The sequence below is a fragment of the Cavia porcellus genome, unplaced genomic scaffold (assembly GCF_034190915.1).
Source record: "Cavia porcellus strain 051 isolate PalLab524CR breed Dunkin Hartley unplaced genomic scaffold, mCavPor4.1 scaffold_16, whole genome shotgun sequence".
Classification (NCBI taxonomy): domain Eukaryota; kingdom Metazoa; phylum Chordata; class Mammalia; order Rodentia; family Caviidae; genus Cavia; species Cavia porcellus.
In genome coordinates, this window is record NW_026947499.1 from 31,788,525 (window position 1) to 31,816,280 (window position 27,756).

The 27,756-nt window shown below is 47.5% G+C and overlaps 3 protein-coding genes and 1 non-coding gene across 10 annotated transcripts in view; 2 read left to right on the top strand and 2 right to left on the bottom strand.

Annotated features, from left to right (window-relative positions):
* The window catches only part of Rab40c (RAB40C, member RAS oncogene family), a 49,019-nt gene extending 21,302 nt beyond the window's left edge, over positions 1-27,717 (top strand). For 4 of the 7 annotated variants that reach the window (XM_063226205.1, XM_063226206.1, XM_005007342.4 and 1 more), the window contains exons 5-7: positions 14,029-14,106; positions 14,365-14,587; positions 15,393-17,426. In XM_063226205.1, the coding sequence (XP_063082275.1) occupies positions 14,029-14,106; positions 14,365-14,587; positions 15,393-15,673 (582 nt within the window). In that variant the 3' untranslated portion in view covers positions 15,674-17,426. Of the gene's footprint in view, positions 1-14,028; positions 14,107-14,364; positions 14,588-15,392; positions 17,427-19,383; positions 20,050-24,862 lie in introns of those variants that run through there. The other 3 variants (XR_010039775.1, XR_010039774.1, XR_001198904.3) reach the window with 3 other exon arrangements.
* On the top strand, positions 18,235-21,841 carry Wfikkn1 (WAP, follistatin/kazal, immunoglobulin, kunitz and netrin domain containing 1). The gene is made up of 2 exons (XM_023560702.2): positions 18,235-19,509; positions 20,244-21,841. Exons 1-2 carry the CDS (start codon positions 19,330-19,332, stop codon positions 21,720-21,722), a joined length of 1,659 nt encoding a protein of 552 aa, XP_023416470.1. The 5' UTR covers positions 18,235-19,329; the 3' UTR covers positions 21,723-21,841.
* On the bottom strand, positions 22,125-23,535 carry Mettl26 (methyltransferase like 26). Its single transcript, XM_003478418.5, has 6 exons — positions 23,245-23,535; positions 22,979-23,141; positions 22,814-22,873; positions 22,588-22,655; positions 22,417-22,495; positions 22,125-22,343 (listed from the first exon to the last, which is right to left on the bottom strand). Exons 1-6 carry the CDS (start codon positions 23,439-23,441, stop codon positions 22,296-22,298), a joined length of 615 nt encoding a protein of 204 aa, XP_003478466.1. The 5' UTR covers positions 23,442-23,535; the 3' UTR covers positions 22,125-22,295.
* Trnag-ccc (transfer RNA glycine (anticodon CCC)) lies at positions 23,836-23,906 on the bottom strand. Its single transcript has one exon. It is a non-coding gene; the product is annotated as a tRNA-Gly (tRNA).
* Positions 27,718-27,756: the final 39 nt, after the last annotated feature.

Consider the following 27,756-nt stretch of genomic DNA (forward strand, 5'->3'; position numbering starts at 1 on the left):
ATACAGAAACGGGGCTGGGGATTTAGCTCAGTGGCATAAGTGCCTGCCTTGCTAGCAGGTGGTCGTGAGTTCGATCCCCAGTACCGATAAAAATGAAAAAGACAAAAAAAAAAAAAAAAAAAAAAAAAGAATGGATCAGAGATCTTTTTTTTTTTTTTTGATCAAAGATCTTAATGTTAAAATAGATACCTTATATCTGCTGGAAGATAGAGTAGGTAAAACTATTCAAGACATTAGTATAAGCAAAGATTTTGTGAACAAAACCCTGATTGCACAGAAACTATCACAGAGAATCAACAACAGGAATCTCATCCTACTGAAAAGCTTTTGCACAACAAGAGAAATCACAAGCAGAATGAAGAGACATACCCACAATGTGGAAGAAAATGTTTGCCAGCTGTACCTCAAACAAAGGATTACTATCAATAACGTATAAATAGCTTAAAAAAAAAAATCAGTCCTTCCAGATTTAAAGACCCAATCCAAAAATGGGCGTCCGAAGTGAATACACAGTTCTCAGGTAAAGAAATACAAACAGCAAATGTGTTCAGTATGTGAAAAAAATGTTCAGTATCACTGGTCATTCAAGAGATGCAAATTAAAACAACACTGAGATTCCATCTCACCCCAGAAAAAATGGCTATTATCAAGAAATCAAGCAATACTAAATGCTGGAGGGGCTGTGGGGAAAAAGGAACCCTTCTCCACTGTTAGTGATAATGCAGACTGGTGCACCTACTGTAGGAATCAATGTGGAGATTCCTCAGAAAACTAGGACTACAGGTTCCATTTGACCCAGCTATTCCCCACCCAAAATAATTTAAAAACATTGGGGCTGGAGATTTAGCTCAGCAGCATAAGTGCCTGCCTGGCAAGCACAAGGTCATGAGTTCGATCCTCAGTACCGAAAAAAGAAAAAAAAACAATTAAAAACATCATACCACAGGGCTGGGGATTTAGCTCAGCAGCATAAGCACTTGCCTGGCAAGTGCACAGTCGTGAGTTCGATCCCTGATACCTAGAAAAAAAAAATCATACCACAGTGATATATTTGCACCCATGTTTATAGTAGCACAATTCATAACAGCCGGATCTTGGAAACAACCTTAAATGCCCATTGACTGAGGAATGGATAAAAAAGATACGGTCTTTTTATACAATGGAGTACTACTCAGCCATAAAGAAGAGTAAACTGGAGACTTTTATAGGTAAATGGATGCAACTTGAGAACATACTCATTAGTGAACTAGATAAGACACACGTGTAATCAGATTGCATGCAGTGTGAGAAGCTGAATGAAATAATATATGTATATATATTTGTATAAAAAACTAAAGATAAACTACTGATTTCTCTGAATTTACTGAAGAGAAAGATTTGTGCTGGTATTGTTCAGACAATTGAATGCAGATGTCTCCTGCTCTGGGTAAATGATTTGGGGATGAAAATGCACAATGTGTATACCATTGTTGCTCCTTGTTTGACATGTTTTGAAATTTTTAGGTTTTTTGTTTTTCTCCTTGAAATAAACTGGATTTTAAAAAATAAAGTCACTGAGATGGGTATTGGCAGGGTTGGATTGAAATCACTGAGGTGTTATTGGAGTCAGAAGTCACTGAGGTAGACATTGGGACTAAGTGCAGTGATTGAGGTGGGTGTCCACAGGGCTGGATTGAAGTCAGCAAGGTGCTTGAAAGGATACTGGATTAAGATCACTGAGGTGGGTGTTGGCCCGGGCTGAGCTGAAGTCACTGAAGTAGATGTTGGTGGGGCTGACTTGAAGTCTGAGGTATTGGTGGGGTTGAGTTGAAGTCATTGAGTGTTGGTACAGCAGCATTGAAGCCACTGAAGTGAATGTTGACAGGGTCACTGAGGTGTTGGAAGTATCAGATGGAAGTGGCTGAGGTGTTGGAGAGACTGATTATGACTCTTGTATCCACGGCTTCCTATTTGCGAAGTTTCTCAGGTGTAGCAAGAGGTGAGACAGATGCTGCCTGTGGATTTACGCTGCTGGCAGAAAGCATGTTTGACATTCGTGTATACTCAAGTGTGATCAACATCAACTTTCTGCCATCTCTCCTCTGCTGGAGCTGCACCTGTACTAGAATCCTGCAGAAAGCCTGAGTGCTGCTTGCCAAGCGTTGTAACTCACCATGTCCCCCATTGGGGTACCCACAGCAGGTGCCTACAGCCCAAAGTCTTGCTAGATTTGTTGATCCTCAGATAATCAGAGACCAACAGGAAGCCCTCAACAATGTCCTTCACAGTGTTGAGCAGTTGTTACTGTCTTTGTTCTGGTACCATAAGTAAGGGTAATTTAAGGGGAAAACCACAGGGTACAACCCCAGGCTGCCTCCAGAGGACAGGGCTCTGAGGATCACTGGGGCAAAGATTGGGGCAAAGTATTCATCTTTTATGTACACAGAAAGATGTTTTATTGTCTATCTTTCGTTTGCCAGCATTTTCTAATTTTTCCACAATAAACATATACAGTATGATCAAAATATATGGTGTTTAAATTTTTAAAAATTAGCCAGGCATGGTGGCTTACACCTGTAATCCCAGCACTTGGAAGGCTGAGGCAGGAGGATCGTTGCAAGTTCAAGACCAGCCTAGGCTACAAAGTGAGCTCAAGGCCAGCCTGAACTGCACAGTGAGACCCTGTCTCAAAAAAATATATATATTTTTTTTGTCTTTTTCTTTCTTTCTTTCTTTCTTTTTCTTTTTTTTTGCTTTTTCATTTTTATCGGTACCAGGGATCGAACTCAGGACTACCTGCTTTCAAGGCAGGCACTTATGCCGCTGAGCTAAATCCCCAGGCCCCCCCCCCATTTTTTTTTAATTGATTGCACTAAAAGACACATTGAAGTTAATCCCCCTCAAAATACTTCTCTTCAAACACATTGTTGTAATCAGGATTTGCAAAGAAAACAGTTTAATACAGGACACATAATTTATAGAATTATTTTATAATAATCACCCAAATAGTCAAATACCAGAAAAGTGCAAGAGATCTGTCCACACACTATAAAAACTCAAAGAATCCAGCTAAGGACCTGGTTCCATGGCAGTATCCTGCGTGACTCTAGTTCAAGACTTAGAGCCCCGATAATGCCCCCCAGACGTCCAACTGGAGGCCTAGAGCCCATAACAGTGTCTTCTCGTACAAGTCTATTTCATGGATCTGCACTGAGAAATCCCAAAGGTAAGTAGTAGAAGCTAGAAAGCTAGGATAAAGGATCTATGCCAGTATGCTGATGGTTCTGCACTGGAGCTAGGAAGTGATGCTCAAAGTAAGGACGAGAGCATTCTTAGTGACAAGGTCCCAAGCTCCTCCAACAATAATAACAGCCAAGTTCATATCAGGAACAGGAGAACAAGCTGCACTTCTTCTTCCTCTCCATTTCTCCTTGTTTTGTTGTTAGCAACAATCCTCAGGTGGGCCATCCACACCCAGCACCATGCTGATTCAGTTCAGTTAGGTGTTACAAATTGACACAGGCTTATGCTATTTTTGCCACTTTTTGTTTGGTTTTTGAGGCAAGGTCTCTTTTGTAGTTCAGGCTGGCCTCAAACTGAAGCTGATACTCCTGCCTCAGCCTCCCAAGTACTGGGATTACAAGCATGCATTACTTCTGGCCTAGTTTCTTACCACTTTTTGGGATGGTCTCTTTTTTGTTTGTTTTATTTTTGAGACAGGGTCTTGTTATATACTTCAGGATGGGCTTGCACTCACTGTCCCCAGGCTGACCTTGAGCTCTCACTGATCCTTCTGCCTCAGTCTTTTGAGTACTGGGATTACAGGCGTATGCCACCATACCCTTTGTTTTGTTTTGAGATAGGTTTTCACTAGGAATTCATACTTGCTTTACACTCACTGTGTAACTGAGACTGGCCTTGAATTTGTGGCAATCTTGCCCTAGCCTTCCAAGTGCTAGGTTTACAGACCTATACCATCATACCCAGCTGCTTGCCTTTTTTTTTTTTTTTTTTTTTTGGTCTTTTTGAGACAGCCTTACTATAGCTCAGGCTGTTCTTGAATTTGCAACAATTTTCCTGCCTCAGCCTCATGAGTGCTGGGAGTTATAGGCATGCGCCACATGCTGCCTTCTTGCCACTTTTTGAAGCAGTTCTGGATATCTTCTTTCATGAACGTCTTTATGAGGTATGATCAAAAATATGGTGCATACTGCTGTTAATGTGCCATCCAATGAAAAAGCAGGCTTGGGGAAAAAAATAATAATGTGTCTTCACCCACTTTGTTCACCATATCTGGCACTGCGCAACTTCTAGCTGTTTCCCAAAGTCAAAAAGACCATTCAATGTAAGTATGTTGAATTAATTCAGGACATTAAGGTAGTCAGAACAGCTCAACTAAAGACAAAAAAAGCCATTTGTGGTGGCACACATTTGTAATCCCAGCATCAGGAGGCAAGAGGATTGCTGTAAGTTTGAGGCCAGCTTGTGTTACATGTAGGCTCAGGCCAGCCTGTCTCAAAAACAAAACAAAACAAAACAATGAGAACTTTGAAAGTGAAGATTGATGGAATAAGTATACTCAGAGAGTATTTTGAGGGGCATTAATGATACTATCTTTCACTCTAATAATGTGTTTTGTAATTTAAACATTTACTGTAGTTTTCCGGTCTTTTTTTTTTTTTTTTTTTTATCAGTACCAGGGATCGAACTCACGACTGCCTGCTTATAAGGCAGGCACTTATGTCACTGAGCTAAATCCCCAGCCCTTTACTGTAGTTTTCAATCAAGCCTCATATGTTTATTGTGAAAAATTAGGAAATGTTGACAAGCAAAAAAAGAAACACAAACAAATTTTATAGATGTAAAAGATGTATAGAAGAAAAAATAGGGTAGTTACCTTTGATGACAGCAAGGCTTGGTGTGGTGTTCTGCCACACAGCCAGGGGCTAGTGCTGAATGTAGCAAAGAACAGACCCCCTGCAGCTGCTTCTGGTCAGTACATGTGATGCCTTACAAGTTCTGCTTTTATTAGACTGAGTTTTCTGGGAAGTCTGTCATCATTTTAGTATTCTTTTCAAAGTGTCTAAATCAGGCATGGTGGCACATGCCTGTAATCTGGGAGACTGAGGCGAAAGGATTGCCACCAGGTGGAGGCCAGCCTTGACTATACAAGGCCAACCTGGGATACAGAAGGAGACCTTGTCTCAAAACAAAAGAGCAAACAAGCAAAAAGTAAAATAATAAAATGACCTAAAAGGTATAGCACATCGTATTATTTTTGTTTTACTGTTTACCTAGAAGTTCTTAGTTGTTGTTTCTTGGTTGAGAAAAGCTAGTTGCAGATCCCAAGTGCACATCTTGGCCTCAGATGTGGCATACTGGGCACATTCTAGTGGCTTTGCCCCTGAGAAAAGCCCCCAGCCTGTCCTGTCCCTGCAATTTGTGCATCCTACCTAGTGGAAACACACCTTAATTCTGCAGCAGTGCTTCTCTACACAGTCCTTAACAGCATGAACACTTTTCCAGGTCAGAAGTTGTTACTGGGCAGGGGATTTAGCTCAGCAGTGTAAGTGCCTGCTTGGTAACGTGAGGTTGTGAGTTCGATCCCCGGTACAAAAAAAAAAAAAAAAAAAAAAAAAGGTTGTTACTCTGCTATACTCTGTTAAGTCCAGAGGACTTGGCAGTCTTCTAGGATCTAGGTTTTGCAGAAGGCACTAACAAAGACCACTAGTCCCTCTCTTTCTGTTATGACCTGTCACATAACACTGTCTTTTGCCTCCTACAGAATCGCTTTACATTCCACCAAGGAGCCACAGGTTTTCTTGCTAGACCCCATGGGCCAAGTTCATATATTTTTTTTAATTTATTTATTTATTTATTTTTGGTTGAGGTCTGAGAGGATCCCTTGAAGCCCTGTAGGCTGTACCATTAACTGGAGGATAAGTGGGTCACCCTGGTGGTTGGTGTTTGGATGGGGATAGATAGGTCTGGCCATATCTGCCCTGGACCATACCAGACAAAGGCACTGTCATGTTAGTCGATTAGATAGATTAGTACCAGGACCAAGAAGGGTGCAACCAGGTACTGCATCCCTTCAGGACAGGGATGAATTTGTTTACATAGGAAGGATTTAAGTGGATAGAATCTGACAGCGAGGTGAGTGCTGACAAGGACACTAGCATGCCACTTGTGACCTGGCAGATAGGCCTGGATATCAGGACAATTTGGCAGTTGTTTCCCATGTTCAGTAAATCAGTTGCTTCTGGCAGAGCCTGGGTATTTGAGATAGTTGGGGGGGGGGGTGTTATTTGGAGTATGTGTGTGTGTGTTGTTGGAGATGGAACCCAGGGCCTTGGGCATGTGAGGCAAACACTCTATCACTAAATGCATTTCAGCCCCTACTGTGGCTTTTTGTGTCCTGGGAGCTTGAACCACATGAATGCATTGCACATGCCAAACACTATTATTACTGATTTTTTAAATGAATTGTCACCATGCTGCCCACGGTGACCTTAAACTCCTGATCTCAAGTGATCCTCATACTTTAGCTTCTTGAGTGCTGGAACTATAGACACATGTCACCACACTGACAAAAATCATTTATTTATTTGTTTATTTTGATCTTTTTTGAGATAGTTTTGCTATGTAGTTCAGAAGGGCCTTGAACTCACTTTGTAGCCCAAGTTTGCCTCAAACTTGCAACAATCCTCCTACCTCAGCCTCCCAAGTGCTGGGATGGCAGGTGTGTGCCACCACTCCCTTTAAAAAAATTTTTTTAACAAAGTACCTCTTCTTCTCAGTTGAGGTGATTATTAATATAGATGCTGCAAGTATTTGTCAGAAGCTCACCAAAGCTGGGGATTTAGCTCAGCAGCACAAGCACCTGCTTGGCAAGCACAAGGTTATGAATTCGATCCCCAGTACTCCACCCGAAAAAAACTTACCAAAATGAGATTTTTTGTTTTTTGCTTCAAACCTGTATATTTGATAGCATATGAATTGTAGATTAGTACTTACAAAAGAAGCAGAATGTGGTAGTCACCTATAATCCCAGCATTTGGGAGCTGAGGTAGGAGGATCACTGAGAGTTCAAGGGAAACCAAAAGTAAGAAAAAATGAAGTCTAAAGCAGGATTTGCTTTGTTCAGACTGGGTGAGTGGGATTTCAGGTGGACGTTAAGTCCAAGTCAGCAAGATTTTAGCTCAGGTGCACCTTGTTAGTCTTGGTGTAATTAACTGATGTAACCAAGGTTGATGCTTGTCAGTATAAATAACTTAGAGTATAACCAAGGTCATCACTGGAACATGGTCACTATTGTGGTTTTGTTTTGTGTTGTATTGTGTTTTGTGACAGGATCTTGCTGGGTATTCCAGGCTAGTCCTAAACTCAAGCTATGTAGTACTATGTGGTTATGGCCTCAAATTCACAGTAATCCTCCTGCTTCAGCCTCTCAAGTGCTGAGATTATAGGCATGAGCCACTGTGCCCATCACTATTTTTTATTTTGGTATTATGTAGACTGCCACAGAGCTAGTAGGAGACTTAAGTGTGTAAAGACTGCTATAATAATAGGGGTCTGAGGACTTTCACAAGTGCGTGTGGCTAAGACGAGCAGCTGAAAATGAAGGCATGGGGGGCTGGGGACTTAGCTCAGCAGCACAGGTGCCTGCCTTGCAAGCAGGCAGTCGTGAGTTCAATCCCCGGCACCGATAAAAAGGAAAAAGACCAAAAAAAAAAAAAAAGAAAAGAAAATGAAGGCATGTTAGATAGTTCCATGACTATTGTGTCCCTGCCCAAATATCCAGTGAATCTTCTTAGTTTGACCTGGTGACACAACATTTGGTATAATGTAGCAGGATTAGTCATAGCCCAGGCCTAGACAAAACCCTCATTAAGAGAGCAGTGTCTTTCCTCTCCACCCCCGAGTGCTGGGATTATAGGCATGTACCACCATGCCTGGCATTTTTGTGTGTGTTTTTGAGGCAAGGTCTCACTATACAGTTGAGCTCACTGTGTGGCCTAGGCTGGCTTTGAATTTTCAGTAATCTTCAGCCTCCCCAAGTGCTGGGATGACAGGCATGTACCACCAAACCTGGCCAGCAGAACATTGAATGAAGAAATAAGTATTCCTCATAAATGATGTTCAGAAAGAATGTATGCTGCTGATATAACAGAGCTCACTGACACAGACAACTCTGGGGCTGAACATACCAAGCTGCTCCCATGCAGGAAGGCCCATCCAAAGGTGAGAAAATGAAGCAGCAAAAGAAAGAGAGAGAGAGAGAGAGAGAGAGAGAGAGAGAGAGAGAGAGAGAGAACAGAGCAAGCAATCTATAGCATGGACAGACATGAATGTAAAGAGGAGTGGTGACAAAAGTAGTACATAGGCAGGAGAGTCCAGTTCAGAGCTAGAAGCAGACCAGGGCCCAGGCTGGGGCTACTATAAGGAACGTTCAGGCAGCAGGTCTACCCAAATGATTGAGTTATGGTTCCCAGGGCCAGAGAGAACAGCACTCATGGTCTAGAGAAACTCTTGCCAGAAACCATGAGTATACAGAACTGATGCCCACAATACAGGGGCTGAACATGGGACAGGCACTGTCCAACAAGCAGTAAATGTTGTTGGCTGGTGTAGTTTGGGAGGAGCTCAACCAAGGCTCCTGAGGCAACTGTTATTGGCAGTCACCAGGAGCCAGAAGGCAAATCTAAAACTAGGAGTGAAGGAAGCAGCTGGTGCAGTTGCAATAGACACTGAGGGGCATAGAAAAGAACAAGAAGTTCAGATTGTAAAGAAGCAGGAGCCCAAGCAGACTAAAAACAGCCAAATGAGGTGGGGATTTAAACTCAGTGGCTTGGGAATTTAGCTCAGCAGCATAAGCACCTGCTTTGCAAATGCATGGTCATGAGTTCGATCCCTATCAAAAAAAAAAAAATACATTTAACTCAATGCTTAAGTGCCTGCCTGGCAAGTGCAAGGTCATTTGTTTGATTCCTGATACAAAATAAAAAGTAAAAATTAAAATAAAAACAGCCAAATGGTGTGCTGTTAACTTTTGGGGGATAATTATACCCCTATCAACAGTTTCTAAAAAGGGACTCCCCAGAGGACACAAGTGATCTAGACCTGGGCCATAAATTTGCACAACTAGATGGCCACCATGGATGATGCCATGTAGGTTTAATTTTGATTAGGGCAAGACCAAGATGGCTGGTTATGGGAAATGGTAGGGTACCTGCATTGCTTTTCATTGCTCACCCACAAATGTACAGTGTGTGCTTGCATTAGTGGGCATCAGGACAAACTGTTGCCTGATTTATGACAATCCTGGTAAGTTCCTGAGCAAGATGGCCTTTATAGGGGCATCAAGATGATATAAGGAATGTACCATCAAAGTGAAGCTGGCAACTATGACTTTGGGCATAGGTCATTTGGCTTCTCAAACCCATACCACGCATATCTTCCTGGTACCAGAGATCCTGGAGGTGGACATCCTCCTGTAGTTGAGATTGCAAAGAGTTTGCTTCACATTAAAAAGAAGACCAGGGACATTCACTATGTTGCCACATCATCAGCCTGAATGATGCCATGCTGTGTGGTAAGATCTATAAATAGTAGGCCACATAGAAGAGGAAAAACATTATGACAGGTAGGCCAGGGCACAGCCAGCGCTGGGCCTATAGAAAGGCCAGTAGAGCTACCTTGTACAGTTTTACGGGTTGTATACTGCACCAGGGTCCACAAGAAAAACAGGATTTGCTTAAGAGTAGAGAGCCACTTTCTATTCCCCACAAGGTGTTGTCCAGCTCAACTGGAAAAAGCCCCTGTGTTCAGCTCCTTAGAGATTCTGGGCCTGGGCCCAGGAAAATGGACTAGATGAGACATTTGCAAAGAGCTAGAGAGCTAATTTGGCTTTAGCCTTGGACCTGATGAATGTGTGTGCCAGCCTGGCCCCCAAAGGTGACTATATGCCTGAGTGTACAAGAACAACAAATTCTCTTATGACCTATTCTGAGTTTTTGTATTGCAATTATGACATGTGGATACAAAGATCAGCCCTGTGGCCCTGCATACCCAATAAGAAATCATACAGCCTGAAGAGGGGTGGTTCTGGTGGACATTAAGTCCAATTAGCAAGATTTCAGTTCAGGCTGACTTTATTGGTCTCACTGTAAATAACTGATACAACCAAGTTGGTGCTGGCCCGCCGTGTCAGTACCTTAGATGATAACCAAAGGCATTAGTGGCACATGGCCACGATTGTGTATTTTGGTATAATTGTAGACTGCCATAAGGGCTGGCGGGAGATTAAGTGGCTGAGGACTGCTGCAAGAACAGGGTGGGGTGGGGGGCCTAGAGGCCTGAGAAAAGCTAGCAAATTGCATTCAGCTGAACCAAGCAGCTGAAAATAAAGACAAGTTCAGACATTTCTACAACTTGTCTTTTCTTTGGGCTTCTCAAATTCAAATGAACCTCCTAATCTGGCCTGGCAACAAGACACACTGTAAATTTATGACCAACCTGAACTAGATAGCAAGGTCCTGTTTCAAAAAACAGAATTAAAAAATCCTAACAGTAAGGGTAACGTTTCTGAGGTTCAGCAGTACCACTTCTAGGAATTTGGCTTCCAGGTTAAGTTCAACAACAACAACAACAAATTATATATATATATATATATATATATATATATATATATATATATGCTTAGAGGTACCTCACAGACATTTGTTAACAGTAAGGCAAGATTGCCTAAGATTAGTTAAGTAGTAGCCTGGCATGCAGTGCTGTCAGCCCTTGGGAAGAGCCTGGGTCTGAGGTTCAGATGGGGCAAACCCTGGTGCCAGGTTTTTTGCGGGAACTGAGTCACATGGGATAGGGACATGTGGAAAACTTGAGAAATGTTATCCAGCATTATTATTCCCAGAAGGACGTTGGAAGCTAGTGGAGTACAGAGCCTGTATTTATTTATATCCTAGAGTACTAATTAGGTTTAAAAATCAGAGCAGGTAGCTGGGTATAATCCCAGGACTCTTGAAAGGCTGAGGCAAGCAGATCATAAATTTGAACACAGGCTGGGCAGTTTAACAACTTAGCAAGACTTTGTTTAAAAAAAAAAAAACACATTAAAAAAAAGTAAAAAGGATTGATACAGCTCAGTGCCAAGGTCCCCCATACCACCAAAAAACAAAAATAAAAACTCAAAATGTTGGCTGGGTACAGGATCATGAGTTTGACTCCAGCACCAAAAAACAAAACAAAGCAAAAACAAAAACCCTCAAAGTGTGTATTACTTTTATTGTTAAAAAGGCAGAATAATCAAGCTGGGAATGGTGGCACACACCTGTAATCCCAGCACTCAGGACGCTGAGGCAGAAGGATCAAGGCCAATCTGAACTACAGACTGAGACCTTGTCTCAAAAAAAACCCATGCAGACTATGGTAGAAGAGTCTGTTTGTTCTTTGTTCACACAGTTGGTAGTGGAATTCTTATGGAGCAAGTCCTGATAAAAACCTCATTTTGACTTCTTGAGTTAGCCTGCTTTGTGGGTCATTGCAGATAATTTTCCCTGGCCAAATCCATGATCATTTTATTCCCTGTGCCTGTAATGTAACCAGCACTAGTGTTTGTCTGTGTCCTTCCATGTTGTCTGTTCTGCTCATAACCCAATTCATTGAACTTGAGCAGTCCCAGAAAAAGCTGGTAATACTGGTACTGGCCAGGCAAGGTGGCAGGGCTCCTAACAACCAGAGGATGGGGCCTAGGATCTGGAATTAACTCTCTAACCCAGCAGGTGGGCCTGCTGCTCATTTGTTTCAAATGTGACAGGAATGGTGGTCATTGCAGAAAATGTGGGTCAACAAAAGCAAGAAAAAATTCATCCCAAACCCTGCCGTATGCCATTATATTGTGTATCCTATTAATGAACCACATTTCATTTGCATTCAGTGCAAAGCATTGTATTATTTAAAAAATAATACTAGCCAGGTATGATGGTACATACCTATAATCCCAGCACTCAGGAGGCTAAGCCTCACCATGAATTTGAGACTAGCCTGTGTGCTACACAGTGAGTTCAAGGCCAGCCTGAACTACATAGCAAGACCCTGTCTAAAAAAAAAAATTATACTGGACAGAGTATTTGGAACTTATATTTCTTAATCATGATTTACTGTGCATCTTTCTGTGACCAACAACTATACTCTGAAGTGTGCATCTGTTATTTTTATTGTCTGTATGATCTTCCTTCATTAACTCAGCTGTCTCTTCATAGTGGACATGTATTTTGTTTTGTTTGCTGTGTTTGGACTGTGCTAGAAAAGTGTTTCCCCACTATGCTACACTCCCAATTCTGAGATATTAACCAGGATGTGCCTAAAGATCAGCCTCCAGATGTACATCCCCATCATACAGATTGCCACGTTAGAGGGTGTGCTATTGGGCCTTCAGTGGCTCTGTCTCCTATTCCCAAAAGCTGCAAATGAGAGGCTGCATCCCTGTACCCAAACAGCAGTGCTTACTCCTGGATATACATTTGTTTATGATAAGTCTTAACATTTTTCATCAGTTGAACTCAAGTTTGTCAGTTCTTAGTGATGCCCTAGGTTTCCCTCCAGATTAGAGAGGTTTCTCCCCAGCTGCTCTACTGTCCAAAGAGTAGGGACTGCAAGGCTAGGTTCAAGTAATTTTGACCTTTGTCTTAACAGGGTGTGGAGGCTATGTCTAAGTCTTCTAGAAATGTAAGGATGTGTTTGAGGAGAGGCATTGTGTTACAAGTTTAACTCAGTGATACAGTGTTTGCCTAGCATATGTAGATCCCTAGGTTCTATCCCCACATTCCCAGGGCTGCAGAACACAAAATGAAACCAGAACAAAAAACAAAACCTAAAAGGAAGTGAGGTGGGAATCCAAATTTTTAGACACAGATCATTTTAAGATGATCTTTTACTGAGCATGGTGGCACATTCCTATCATCCTAGCACTTGGGAGGCTGAGGCAGGAGGATCACTGCAAGTTCACAGCCAGCCTGAACTGCATTGGGAAACCCTGTCTCAAAATAAAAGACAGTCTAATCAATCAATAAATAAGCAAGCAAAATCATGGGATTAAAAAGTGGATATCCACTATTGTCATATAACCTTGTATGATGGACAGTGTGCTTTGTGTGGTGCCTGCGGAGAGCCCATAACAGTGTCACTGCTGAGATATTCAGGGCAGATATTGGAGACAGCTCAGAGCTGAGCTCTGAGTAATTGGTCTCTAAGGGATGTGGCAGGAAAGACCCTGTAGCAAATTCTGCTCAATCTGGCTTGTTTGAGCCCTCATGAAAATGACTTCAGAGTGACTGACATCCTGTTCTGAAAGTTTTGGATTGGAAAATTCAGAAATACTTCAGCTCAACTCTGCCCCAGGGGCCCCTGGGGTGGAGTTTGTTGATGGACTTAACTCCTATCCTGCAGCTTTCTGGCTCCTCATAGACCCCACATCCAAACCTGGTGTTTGTGGCTCAGCTTCTGTACTTTGTTTTTGTTTTTCTTGTTGTTGTTTGGAAATGAGGTTCAACTGTGTTACCCAGGCTGGCTTTGAACCCACAGTCCTTATGTTTCATCTCCTTGTCCTGAGTTGCTGGAATGCCAGGTTATGCCACCATGCCCCACTCCTTCCATGATTCTTTCTGAATGCTTGTGCTACACCTAGGGAAAAGAAATCGAGAGGTCCAGAGCAGGGGATATGGCTCAGTGGTAGAACTTTTGCCTTGCATACACAAGGCCCTGAGTTCAATCCCCAGAACCACACACACACAAAAAGTCCAGCCAAGTCCTCAGGAGGAAGCCACATTTATGAGCCAGACTATTCTCTTTCATAGAAGATCTCTCCCCATGCTTATATTGAGTGGCAGGCACATTTCCCATCTGTCTATCATGCTGCTGACCATGAGTCTGCAATGCTGTTGTTCCTGGCACACAGACACTGAGACCCCTTCTACCTGGTAAACATCCCTAACCAAGCCCAAGCCCAGCTTTGCCCATGGATGACCAATATGTTTCTTTCAGGGCATCCTCCTGGTATACGATATTACCAACCGCTGGTCCTTTGATGGCATCGACCGGTGGATCAAGGAGATAGATGAGGTAGGTGGGGATCTGTGCCTCTCCTGGGGAACCTATGGGTCTGAGCTGGGCCTGGGCATAACTGCTAGACATAGCTGCTCCGTAGCTGGGGTGAGGTTTGACAAGTGAAGAGCAGCTGGACTCTGCCATCTAGCCTGGGCCATCTAAGCCTTCTAGGCCTGCCCCATCCTGGAATGCAGATGAAGGGCCCTATCCATGGCTGAGGGCTGGGAGTGTTCTGCTTTTGTGTCTCTGCTGAGTTTTCTACCCCTCTCCCAGCATGCACCTGGGGTTCCTCGGATTCTGGTTGGGAACCGGCTGCACCTGGCCTTCAAGCGGCAAGTGCCAACAGAGCAGGCTCGTGCCTATGCAGAGAAGAACTGCATGACCTTCTTTGAGGTCAGCCCCCTGTGCAACTTCAATGTCATCGAGTCCTTCACAGAGCTCTCTCGCATCGTGCTCATGCGGCATGGGATGGAGAAGATTTGGAGGCCCAATCGAGGTGGGGCTGGCAGGACAGTATGAGCTTTAGGGTATGGGGTGTCCTATAGGTGAAAGTGAAGCTGGCTCCTTAAGAGCTGCAATCACAATGGGCACACACCTGTAATCCCAGCACTGGGGCGCTGAGACAGGAGAATCGCCATGAGTTTGAGGTCTGCCTGGGCTACAAAGTGAGTTCAAGGCCAGCCTGAACCATATGGTGAAACCTTGCCTCAAAAAAGACCAAAAAAAAAAAAAAAAAAAAAGAGTTGCAGTCACCTCTTCTGCCCTTTTGGGCCTTGAACAGTAGGCAGTCATCTCTTTGCCCTGCTGCTGAAATGAGACCTGGAGTTCTGTGTGCACCTGTATGTTCTCCTTTACTCTGGAGTTTCACAGCTGTGCAGTTGCAGAAGCCATGCTTGCAGATTTCAGTGTTCTGTCTGGGCTATATTTTCTGCTAGTCCTCAGTTAGAACCCAGCTCTGGCCTTGTTCTCAGGGAGATGGGGCCTAGGGCCATTCATGCTGTGGTGCTTCCTGGCAGGACTACCTGCTGTGGGCAGAGGGGTAGTCATGGTATCACCTTAATGAAGCCACAGGGGAGTAGTACATCAAAGTCCCTTCTTCTCAAAAGAAACCTTGAAGAGCCCAGTTGTTTCCTGGGCCTGTGTATCCATAAAGAACATCCATTGTACCCTGCAGATCTTACTGAGAATAGCCAGGCTAGAAAGAGCCACAGAAGGGGCTACAGGGTGACTGGTTGCAAGAGCTAGTTGACCACTTCACCTCCTTTCCTGCCTGTCTGACCCCTCTCCCATCCCATCCCCAGTGTTCAGCTTGCAGGATCTGTGCTGCCGTGCCATCGTCTCCTGCACCCCTGTACATCTCATCGACAAGCTTCCACTGCCTGTAACTATCAAGAGTCACCTCAAGTCCTTCTCAATGGCAAACGGCATGAATGCTGTCATGATGCATGGCCGTTCCTACTCCCTGGCCAGTGGGGCCGGAGGCAGCAGCAGCAAAGGCAACAGCCTTAAGCGGTCCAAGTCCATCCGTCCCCCCCAGAGCCCTCCCCAGAACTGCTCTCGGAGCAACTGCAAGATCTCCTAGCAGTGCCAGTGAGGATCACCTATGCAGACTCTGGGAGGCTCACTGGGGCGCTCCTGACCAGGTACTAGGCCCTGCTGTGTGTATGAGGACTTGGCCACACAGCCATGTGTAGGAAGCACCAGGCTTCCTCCATACCTGACCTGGGAAATGGGGAGGAGTGAGTAGGAGAATGTGCTCCGTCGACTCGCAGAAGGACCTGTGGGCAGCTGGGCTGCTGGTGCTACAAGGCCCTGATCTGAACCAGCCTCCTATGCCACAGCTACCTGGGCTTGGGCCAGGAGGGATCCTAGTTCCCTTTCTTATTTATACAGAGAACATTTCACCCATTTTGTATTTTAAAGGGCTGTCAGGAAAGCCTATATGCAACTATGTGGTGAAGTGACCTCTCCAAGGTTACAGCCCCGGGGCAAGTTCCACGTGTCTATGGAAGATGGACTTAAGGCATTAGTGGAAAGAAGGGGCAAAGCTGGATCGTTTTTTGGATTTGCATATACTTTGCCTGAGACCTGGGAGGTGCACAGGGGCCAGTGGGGAACAGATGGACAAAGGCACCCTCCAGAAGCTTCTAGCAGTGATCTTGATCCCAGCTTCATTTTTAACGAGGGTGGGCATTGTGCTTAGGCAAAAATGTACCTCCTGCCAGCTCTCTGTGGATGTCATCCCTGCACATTGGAGCTCTTGCAACTCAGGAGAGGGAGAAAATGGGGCACATCCCAATCTTTGCCACTCTATAGGTCCCTTCCAACTATGACTTGACAACTTTGGTGATGTTTACTACACTGACCCAGATCAGCACTTCCAGGTTGAGGATGCAGAGCTATTTGCAGACTCGTGAAATGGGGCCACAGCCTATGCTTCTCTGGTGATGTCTGGGTCACTGGACACCTCTGTCCAGCCTCCTGTTCTTAGCAGCTTGTGCTCATCAACCTCAGCTATGTTCCTGTAGCTGCTCCTTGCCTGACGTGGCCCTTTTGCCCAGGAGCTCACGTATCACTGGAACTTCTTTGGCCTGTTTCTTAGTGTCACGGCGTGGAACAGCAGCCTCATCTGCTCTGTGGGCAGGGACGGACACTAAAACCTCTCAAGGACCTATCAGCCAGCCACTCTGTTGAAACACAACAAGATCTGGTCATCTTGCCCCTCTTAAAGCCATGGACAGATCTTCCATAGTGCTCCTCCTGTTCCTCTGTGACCTGGGCAGTCCTCTCCATGGGGACATCACCTTCTGCCTGCTCCCTATCTTGGCCTGGTGACAAAGCCTTCCATTACACTGGTGCTCAACTCTACCTCCTGCCCTCTGGCCCGCAGCCATAGCAGGAACCCTGCCCCAGTCATGGCCCCTCTCACCCAGCTCCCTCATAGTGCATGTGTCCTGAGATGATTCTGCTGTGAGTGGACATACAACACCGTGACCTATTCTGTAAAGTGAGTCATGCTATCAGGGACAGGGCTGTGGCCATGTAAGCTGCCTGACACCAGTGGCTCCCTGGCCCTGAGGCTGACCACAGGCAGGTTGGACCAGAGGGATCCTGCCCATCAGACTTCACTTTTCCCCCACCCATCTGTCCTGCTGCTGCCAACAAGGGCCCTTTCTTTGGAATCATGAACAAAATCATACAGACTTGTTTTAAGGACCTGCATGGTCCTGTGTGCACAGTATCAACACTACCCCGCTGCTGTTGAACTCCACCATTCCTGGGTTCTTTGAACTGTTCTTGAACTTCATTGTACAGTAAATTTAATTCAGCTGTGACTGCTCTCTTAAGCAGCATCCTTACACACACACACACACACACACACACACACACACACACACACACACACACACACACACACACACACACTCACTCTCACTCACTCTCCCACCTAGGGGTTACCAGGTTGCAGAGAGCTCCCTCCTTCCACTACCCAACCAAGATCTGGCCCAGCCTTCCCCCACTCCACCTTATTAGGGCTGCTCACCCACAGCTGTAGATACTAGCACCTGGGAGCATCTTGTAGTCCTGGCAAGATCAGCCTCTTAATATACTGGCTCCTGGATCAGGAGGTCAAGCACAGGGTCACATGGATATTCTCCATTCTATCTCAGAAAACCGTTCCTGGGGCCCCAGACCTCTGAAGCCACAGGATTTGGAAGGGCAGATTCCGTTGTTCTGCGGTCAGCTTTTGATCTCAGCTGAGGGCCTGTCTGGCTCCCTCCCTTTGCTGTGGAGGAGGGGCCTCTTGTCCAACTGGAGGGGGATGTAGATCCTCCTTAAGTGGGTGTCAGGACAGGGAAGGACTCCAGGGTGCTTGCAGTCACTGAATGGCTTGTAGGACACTAACTCCTTTCATATTGCACTCAGATGTTCTTGGGATTGGCTATCTGTAGGATCACCACATTCTAAACTGTGATTACATCTGCCATCTGTTTCTACCAAAGATGACCTTGGGCCTCCTTTTCTTTATCTTTTTTTCTTTTTTTTTCGGGGGGGGGGGGCAGCGGTCTCACTGACCTTGAACTCCCTTTATGTAGCCCAGGCTGGCTTCAAACTCATAGCAATCCTCCCGCCTCAGCCTCCTGAGTGCTGGGATTGAAGGCATGTGCCACCACACCCAGCACTGGACTTGATGTTGCTAAGGATCTAATCCTGGGCTCTAAGCATGCTAGCCAAGTCCCTTGCTCTACCACTCAGCCTCACCCTGGTCCAGGGACCTGCTTTTTTTTTTTTACCCCCAACTTGCCCAGTTGAGGAAAGGCCTAAGGGACAGACTCCTGAGCCAGAAACCAGGGGCCCAACTTCAGTGAAGGGATGTGTCTGTGAGAATGTAAAGTCCAGCTGTGTCTTGTCTCCCCATCAGAAAGGAGGGGCCTCACCCCCAGCAGGGTTTAGGTTAAACCTTCAGGAAAACTGACACTGTAAGGGTCATGGAGGTCTCCAGAAGAAAACAGATCCTTACCATCTGGTAGCTGAAGATGGAGTCCTTTGCCTTGCTTGGACTCAACATGTGACAGGCACCACCTTGGACCTGCCTTGGGTGAAACCTGGCCTAGTAGTCAGTTGGGTTGGAGTGGATACCTGAACCCACTGGCATGGGAGACTGAGGGGGTCAGGGACAAAAGCTGAGCTCTGCCAGCCCTGACCCTCCCCCCTGAGCTGAGGGGGTGGGTCTTCAAGGAGACTTTGATCCCCGCTGGGCTGTGGCCTAGCCTGTGGAGTGGCTCAGGTTACAGCATCCCCTTCTCTCCCCGCCTCAGGCCAGAGCTGGCCCTTCTCCGCCTCTTGGTGACCCTCTTGGCCAGTGGCTCTGAGCTTCTGTGCCTCTGGCCCCTCCCCTCCTCTTCCCACTCTCTACTCTGTGCTCACTGGAGCCTGGGAGCCATCCATTAGTGGCTGAGAGAGGCAGGCACCGCATGGACGACTCTAAGAACTCTGAGAGATCCCAGAACCCACTCACTGTGGAGCTGGGAAAGAGAATCTGCCCAAGGATCTGCCGCTGCTGTGAGCTCCAGCAGGGGTCAAAGGAGCTGGGGGAGTCATCAGGGCCAGCCATCTCAAGGGAGGCCCAGCTGATTACAGGCCCAGAGAGTGGATGCATGCAGGAAACTGGGTGCTAAGGGGACCCAAGGAGGGGCTGGTGGCCACACACTCCTGGCCCCTGGCCCTGTGATCCTCATGCCCACCCTGCAGTTACTCCTGCTGTTCCTGCCTCTTTTCCTCATTGTCCAGCTGACTTCAGGGGTCAGTCTGCTGCCAGAGCCTGGAAGCCACCCTGGAGTGTGCCCCAACCAACTGAGCCCCAGCCTGTGGGTGGACGCCCAGAGCACCTGTGAGCGGGACTGTACTGGGGACCAGGTGAGCATTGGGGATCCCACTCCCAGCCCTTTCCTGCAGGAGATTCCAACCACATAAGTCGCTTCCTCCTGGGCCTTTCTACACTGTAAGGTTTTAGGCCATGCCCAGTGTGAGGCCTAGATACACCCTGTCTTTGTCTTCACATTATCTAAAGAATGAAATGCCTTCCCTACTCTTCTGGGCTGCCTGCTCCCCCCACCAAACCTATCCCTCCCCTTGCTTTGGCACCAAAGCAGACACAGCCTATGACTTACCCCTCAGCTAGCACTCTGCCTGAGCCACTACCTTCCCTTCACACCCAGGGCCCATGGAACGCTAAGGCGTGGGCACAGAAGAGCTGGAGGGCTACAGGAGGGCTGCAGTCAAGTTTCTTATCTTGTATGTGTATATGCCATTCTGGGGATGGGACCCAAGTCCTTGTACATACTAGACTGCCAGTGAACTATCCTGCCAGGATTGGCATACTCTAACTGCATGATGGGAGTCATCATGACCCCTTTTTGGTGTGTGTCCATGGAAAATGGCGCACATGGCCTCACAGCTCATAAGAATGCACTTTCCCAACTTTCCAGGGGCAGGGTTGGGGGACAGATTTGGGGAAAGGTGTTCATTGGCTATGGCTGCAGAATAGGCACTGAGCCTGCTTCATCTGCATCCTGGCAAAGGGGCAAGGCCAGTAATTGGGGGGAAGGCTGGAGGATGTCAGGCTTCTGCTGAGCTGCCCCATCCTCCAGGACTGCACAGCTGCTGAGAAGTGCTGTACCAATGTGTGTGGGCTGCACAGCTGCGTGGCAGCCCGCTTCCCTGATGGTGGCCCAACTGCACCTGTGACAGCAGCCTCCTGTGAGGGCTTTGAGTGCCCACAGCAGGGTTCCGACTGTGACATCTGGGATGGGCAGCCCGTGTGCCGCTGCCGTGACCGCTGTGAGAAGGAGCCCAGCTTCACCTGTGCCTCCGATGGCCTTACCTACTATAACCGCTGCTACATGGATGCAGAGGCCTGTCTACATGGCCTCCACCTGCACATTGTGCCTTGCAAGCACATCCTCAGCTGGCCACCCAGCAGCCCAGGGCCACCAGAGACCACTGCCCGCCCAACACCTGAGGCTGCCCTAATGCCACCTGCCCTTTACAACAGCCCTTCCCCACAGGCAGTACATGTTGGGGGCACAGCCAGCCTCCACTGTGACGTCACTGGCCGCCCACCACCCGCTGTGACCTGGGAGAAGCAGAGCCACCAGCGGGAAAACCTGATTATGCGCCCTGACCAAATGTATGGCAATGTGGTAGTCACCAGCATTGGACAGCTGGTGCTCTACAATGCCCGGCCTGAGGATGCTGGCTTATATACCTGCACTGCACGCAATGCCGCTGGCCTGCTGCGGGCTGACTTTCCACTCTCTGTGGTTCAGAGGGAACCAGCCAGGGAAGGGACCTCTGGCACTCTAGCTCTGGCGAAGTGCCTGCCAGATTTGCAGGCCTGTGCTGGTTCCACCTCCGCAAACCAAGTCCTCTGGTACTTTGATTCACAGCGAGGTGGCTGCATGACCTTTCCAGCCTTTGAATGTGCTGGGGCCACTCAAGGTTTCACAACATATGAGGCATGCCAACAGGCCTGTGTCCAAGGCCCTAGGGATGCCTGCATGTTGCCAGCTGTGCAGGGTCCTTGCCAGGGCTGGGAACTGCGCTGGGCCTACAATCCAGTGTTGCAGCAGTGCCAGCCTTTTGCCTATGGTGGTTGTGAGGGTAATGGCAACAACTTTGAGAGCCGTGAGAGCTGCGAGGAGGTCTGTCCTGTGCCTCGCTCACCACCCTGTCGGGCATGCCGCCTCAGGAGCAAGCTGGTGCTAAGCCTGTGCCGCAGTGACTTTGCCATTGTGGGGCGCCTCACAGAGGTGCTCGAGGAGCCTGAGGTGGGTGGTGGCATTGCCCGAGTAGCCCTTGATGATGTGCTAAAGGATGACAAGATGGGCCTCAAACTCCTAGGCACCAAGTACCTGGAGGTGACGCTCAGTGGCATGGATTGGGCCTGCCCCTGCCCCAATGTGACAGCTAGTGATGAGCTGCTGATCATAATGGGGGAAGTTCATGATGGTGTGGCCATGCTAGATGCTGGCAGCTATGTCCGTGCTGCCAGTGAGAAGCGTGTCAAGAAGATCTTGGAGCTACTTGAGAAGAAGGCCTGTGAGCTGCTCATCCGCTTTCAGGATTAACTGTGTTGTCCTCTCCCACTTGGGACTAGCTCCCTTCTCCATCTCCTCTTGCCAAGACTAGCCCTGGTGTCCCTTCCTGCCTCCTTTCCTACTGAATAAAGGCTCCCCTCATCCTTGGAGCTCATGCCTAATAGTGCTGGTCAGGACCCTGATCCTTCTAGGTGTCTATCCCTCAGCCTATTCTCCAGCTGCGATCTTGACAACAGTTCGGTCTTTGACCAGGTCACCAGGGAGCACCAGTCCACTTTTGGTGACATGCTATAGCCTTAGAGTCTCCAGAAGTATAGGTGGGGAACATCTGTGTCCTGCCAGAAGCTGACCCTGGGCTATCCCTCTCTTGATCTCTCTCTTTCTCTCACACACACACCCCAACCACAAAGAGACATGGTGAACACCTAAGGGGACAGCAGAAAACACTTTATTCCAAGGCCAACTGGGCCTAGGCTCTTGACAGGTCAGACTTGATGGGGGTGGTCATTCCCAGATCCTGGCCCAGACATCAGGAGCCAGAGTCTGGTTTGTGCCCAAGAAAAACTTTGACAGGGATGCAGGCATGCAGGATGAAGGAAAGGGTTATTCTTTCCGGAAAATTAGGCACTTGTTATTGGCTGGCATGTCCACCTGGAGAAAAGCTTTGCTGGAATGGCCTTTTTTCCCCTAAGAAGGCCGTACCACTTGACCCAGCCCCACCTACCATCTTCTCCAGGAGAAGGCCATTGGCCTGTCCCAAATCCTCCAAGAAAGCTGTGTCCCGAAGCCCCCACTCTGGGTTCCTGCAGTAAGGGAAAATGGTGAAGTCATAACTGAGGATAGGAGCATCCATCCCACCTGCTCTGAGCCAACCCCCTTCCTGTCAAATTCTGACCTGCATCTGAGGGTTAGATCAAAGTCCACGTTGCTCTGAGGAGAAATCTTCCCATTGATGGCGTAGGGCTGCAGGGATGGGGTTGGCACATCACTCCTCAGCAGGCCAGGGGAACAAACTTACAGAATGAAAACGACACTCCTTCCCACCCCCAAGAAGGGAAAGCCAAAGACCAGCTGGATAAGGCAACAGCTAAGGGTTCCAAAGTCCCTGAAAGACCACTCACCCCGTAAGTGATAAGCACAGCCTTGGGCTTGAGCAGGTGCCCCGCTGCTCTGAAGAGCCCCTGGGAAAGAGAAGGCGGAATACAGCAAGTCACCTACCCCAGCCGGGAAGAGACCTGAATGAAGAAGGCTGTACCTAGGGCAAGGTGCTGCTATGCTCCACCTACCTCCGTGCAGCTCAGGGGGCTGATGTGGATCATGTTGATGCACAGCAGCAAGTCCAGCGACTGTGGCAGGATGTCACCCCACCGCTGCCACTCCCAGGTCACGTCCAGGTACAGAGGGGCCTTCACATTGGACAGTCCCTGGGACTGAGTTGTGGCGGCGATGCTGCAGAAGGCAGTGCGAGGGATGGGGGCCAAAAAGATCCACTCACGCTATCCTCGACCTGTACTCACTCTCACCGTCCGCGCGGACCCGGTAGCAGACGCACCTATCCAGGCAGCGCTGGTCCACGTCAGATGGCTGCCACTCGGCGTACGGGAAGGCTTGCGCGAAGTGTGCGGCGTGCTGGCCGGAGCCGGAGGCCACCTCGAGCACGCGGACGCCGCGCTGGGCTGGGTCCACGTACTGCCGAAGGACGCTCAGGATGGGTTCCTTGTTCCGCTCTGCGGACGCCGCCACCAGCATAACGGACGCGTTTCCAGCGCCTCCGGACCCACTACTGAAGGAGTCGGCCCTGTGGTCGACTTCCGCCGCTGGGTGCGCCGGAAGCTGTGGGCTTGCCGCCGCGCCTTCAGCAAAGACTACTTCCAGAAACCCGCACTCTGCCCCTTAAAGGCTCCGCGGTCTATTGCAGACAGGTGGGAATTGGCACCCACAGCAGAATGGGAGCAATTTGGGGGTGTCGGTTTACAGATTCCAGTTGGCTCAGGTCCCTTGTCACGCAAGGCATGCGTGCGTCGCCAGAGTTTGTTTTTGGAAAATACTTGTTAGTGTCTCCGGGGAATCAGCGTCTCCACTATTTTTCCCAGTCAGTGCGGGAACCGTTCTGGAGATGGGAAAAAATTACGAAAAGCAATTGTGCGCCGCCCGGGAATCGAACCCGGGTCGCAAGAATGGGAATCTTGCATGATACCACTACACCAGCGGCGCTGTTGTAAAGCCAGTGGTCCCATTGGACTTAACAATTGTGACGTACACATGGCGCGGAGGTGTAATGTTCACAAATCGCCTCCGCCCCGGAAGTCGGACCTGAGTTGCTGCCTGCACAGTTGTGTCGAAGTCTGGCTAGGTCGCTCGTGCCAGAGGAGAGAGTGCAAGGATGACGTGGGTTTGACCATAGCCTCCGTTCAATCCTTAAAAAGCAAGGGCAACTGTGGACACTTGGGAGCCGACAGGGGCGAGGATCCAGGGTGAGGCTCCATTAAGGGAGCCAGCGATGATTAGACTCTGAAGGGCTTGGCCCAGGTGTGGCTGTGATTCTGTAACGTTTGGGGTTGAAGTGGGGGCGAGGCTTGGTGGTGTAGGACGCCTCCTGGTGGTGTTCTGGATTTACTTATGACAGAGACAAACTCCAATAGCTTGGGATTCTATGGATTGACTGGGTGGGAGAGAGGTCATAGGTCCCTAAAGTCGACATGTGCTGGCCCAACGGTGCTTCTTTCATGGTCATCTCGGGGTCCACACCTCAGAGGGGTCCAGTTCCAGAAAATGCTTAGGCCCAACCCCAGAGTCAGGATGTCTCACTGGCCAGGACCAAGGATGGCGCCTGTCTGGGATATCAGACTGGGGTTCTGGTTGAGGGCACGACCAGAATCCAGCATCAGTCAGGGAGGTCAAGGTTGAATGGTTAGCCCAGAAAGGGCCAGTCGTGGGGCTTCGGGACACTGACTTAGGCCAACCACTCAAGACAGCCCCCGCCCCCAAAGCATAACGTCTGGACCTCAGGGGAGTCCAGGACTGGGGCCTCCCTTAGGCAGTCCTAACAAGTTCAGTGGTGTCAGGTGTTTTCTGTGTCCCTGACTGGTCCTCTGCAGTGGGCTTCCCTGCTTCCTATCCTGGCCTTTGCTTACCTAGCTAACGTTTTGCATCACCTCCTGTTTTCTCAGCTGAGCATCCTTCTGTGTGACGGTCCAGGAGCGGCAGGTTGTCTCCTTCCACATGCATACTTGACCCTCGTGCTTCCTCAAGGACCACCTGAATTCCAGGGGTGGAATTCCTTGCCTTCTCTCTTGTTGTGTGAAGCTGCTTTAAGGAATGCCCACAGTGTCCAGCAAACAGCATTGTGTTTAATAGTACTTCACCCTAGGTTGATGCCCATCAAACATGTTCATCACTCTGAGCTCCGTGTCAGGTAGGCCACACACCTTCCCTGGGTACTGACTGAGATCACTGCCTAACAGAAAAGCAGTAGATATGGCTGATCTGAGGTCATCGTATGGACACATTTCCTGGAAAGTAGGTGTGTCAGATACTAGCACCCATCAAGGACATTGAGGGACAACATCTCTGTGGGTAGCCAAAGTTGAATTTATTGAAGCCAGATTATTATTGGGATCAGAAGTGCCAACTCCTGAGAATGAGTTGGCTCCTGAATGTCCCTCTTCAGGGACTTATGTAATACTGAGTGGAAGGACCATGGCAGAAGCCACTTTTCCAGCATGGTTCAGAAAGCTACTAGTCCTGGATTCAAGATTCTTGAGTTCTTCTGCTCTCACAGTGGCACCTCCTAACATTAGCCTTAGTCCTTGTCCCCATTCTCTGGATGTACTTCCTCTTCCCACCTGGCCCAGTTGTCTCAGGTCTGGCCTATAAGAAGTGCTGGCCAATGCTTGATGAGTGAGGGTCAGATCCTATGATGCCTCAGCCATCTTCACCATGTCCAGAGCCAGCAGCAGGACCCAGCCTGTCTTCTGGGCTCAGACCTACATGCCCACTGTTCCTTGTGAAGTAGGATATACAAGAAAATGTAAAAATGAGCAAAAAAGAAAGAAAAAAAAAAACAAAATATTTTTTTTTTTATTTTTTTGAGACAGGATTTCACTGTGCAGCTCAGGCTGGCCTTGAACTCACTTTGTTTTCCACACTGCCTCTGAATTTGGAGCAATCCTCCTGCCTCAGCCTCCCAAGTTCTGAGATTATGGGGGGGGGTGCCACCAAGTCCAGTGTCTTGATTACTTTTCTTTTATTGCTGGACAAAATACCCAACACCCCAGATTAAGGAAGGAAAGGTTTATTTAGCTTACAGTTGTGGAGATTTCAGTCTATAATCAGCTGGCTTCAAGGCAAGGTGGATGGCACCCCCACATACAGCACTTCAAGGAAGCAGCCAGAGCAAAATGGGGCAGAGCAAGCCTCTTCTCCCTTATAGTGTACACAGGCCCCTCTCACCACCCACTCTTTACCCCTGCCAGGGTAGGTATAGCACTCAGAAAATCTCTGTGCCTTCCTTTTGCACAGGATGAGGTTATTTACAAAGTAAGAAGCCTGGCTCTTTGCTGAGTCAGTTAAACTTCTAAACTCTTCAAGTTGACAGTGTATCAACCATAACACTCAGTGAGACTAGGATTTTAAAGTTGTATTTTCAGGGCCAGAGGTTTAGCTCAACTGTGCAGCACCTACCTGACAAGTGTGAGTTCCAGAGTTCGATTCCCAGTGCCTACAAAAAACTTTAGTTTTAAACTTGACATAATGGGGGCTGGGGATTTAGCTCAGCGGCATAAGCACCTGCCTTGCAAGCAGGCAGTCGTGAGTTCAATCCCCAGTACTGATAAAAAGGAAAAAGACAAAAAAAAAAAAAAAAAAAAAACTTGACATGATGCCAGATGTGGTGGCAAGCACCTATAATCCTAGCATTCTGGAAGCTGAGGCAGGAGGGTCATTGTGAGTTCGAGACCAGCTTGGGTTACAAAGTGAGCTCAAGGCCATTTTGTACTGCCTAGTAAGACTATATCTAAATAAATAAAAGGTTTTAAAACTTAAAATGATACTTTAACATAGATAATCTAGCCAGGAATGGTAACACACACCTGTAATCAAAGCACTTAGGAGACCAAGGCAGAAGGATCTCTGTGAATTCAAGGCCAGTCTACATTACATAGGAAGGTCCTGTCTCAAAAAAGAAAGATGGGGACAGGGGATGGGGAAGGAATGAATGGATCTATATCTCAGCAGGAAGTCCCAGTACTAAAAAAAAGAAAAGAAAGAAAGATGGATAATCTAGTCAGTATATCCCTATTCTCTGTGAGGTTACCCATCTGGCAGGCTATGCCAGAATGCAGCCATTTACATGTGTTTGAAGCTGCAACATGCTGCCTACTAATATTGCTGCTTCCCTGAGGATGGAGAGGAAGTACAATTTACAGATAAAAGGAAAAGGTACATTAAAAAAAAAAAAAAAGGCGGGAGAGGTCCAAATGTGTAGGCTTATTGTATCTTTTTTTGTGCTGGGGATTGAATTTATGACCTCACGCTTTCCAGGAGCTTATTGTGTCTTTAAGACCTTTAGGAATTTTTTGAGTGAGTCTCTTAGAACAGAAAAAGGATCCAGTAACTTTGCTGTACTGAGGTTGCAGTTTTCTGTTAATTTATTTGTTTTTGTCTTTTGAGACAGGGTCTGGATATGTAGTTTGTAGCCCAGGCTGGTCTCAAACTTGCAACAATCCTCCTGCCTCAGCCTCCAGAGTGCTCAGATTATAGGAGTGCGCCACCATGCCCAGCTAGCAGTTTGTTTGTTTTTTTAATCAGTACCAGGGATCAAACTCACGACTGCCTGCTTGCAAAAGCAGGCGCTTATGCCGCTGAGCTAAATCCCCAGCCTCACAGTTTTCTTTTTAAATATACCCTAAGACTCAGTAAATGTACCCAGCTTTGCTCATGTGGTGACTTTTCTCCCTTGAAAGCCCACTTTCTCTGAGTATGTTTTCCTGAGTTTCTGCCTAATAAACCTTTTCTGTGCCTCTTACTTGTCTAAAGTTATTTTTCTGTAGTGGGAGTCAGAAAA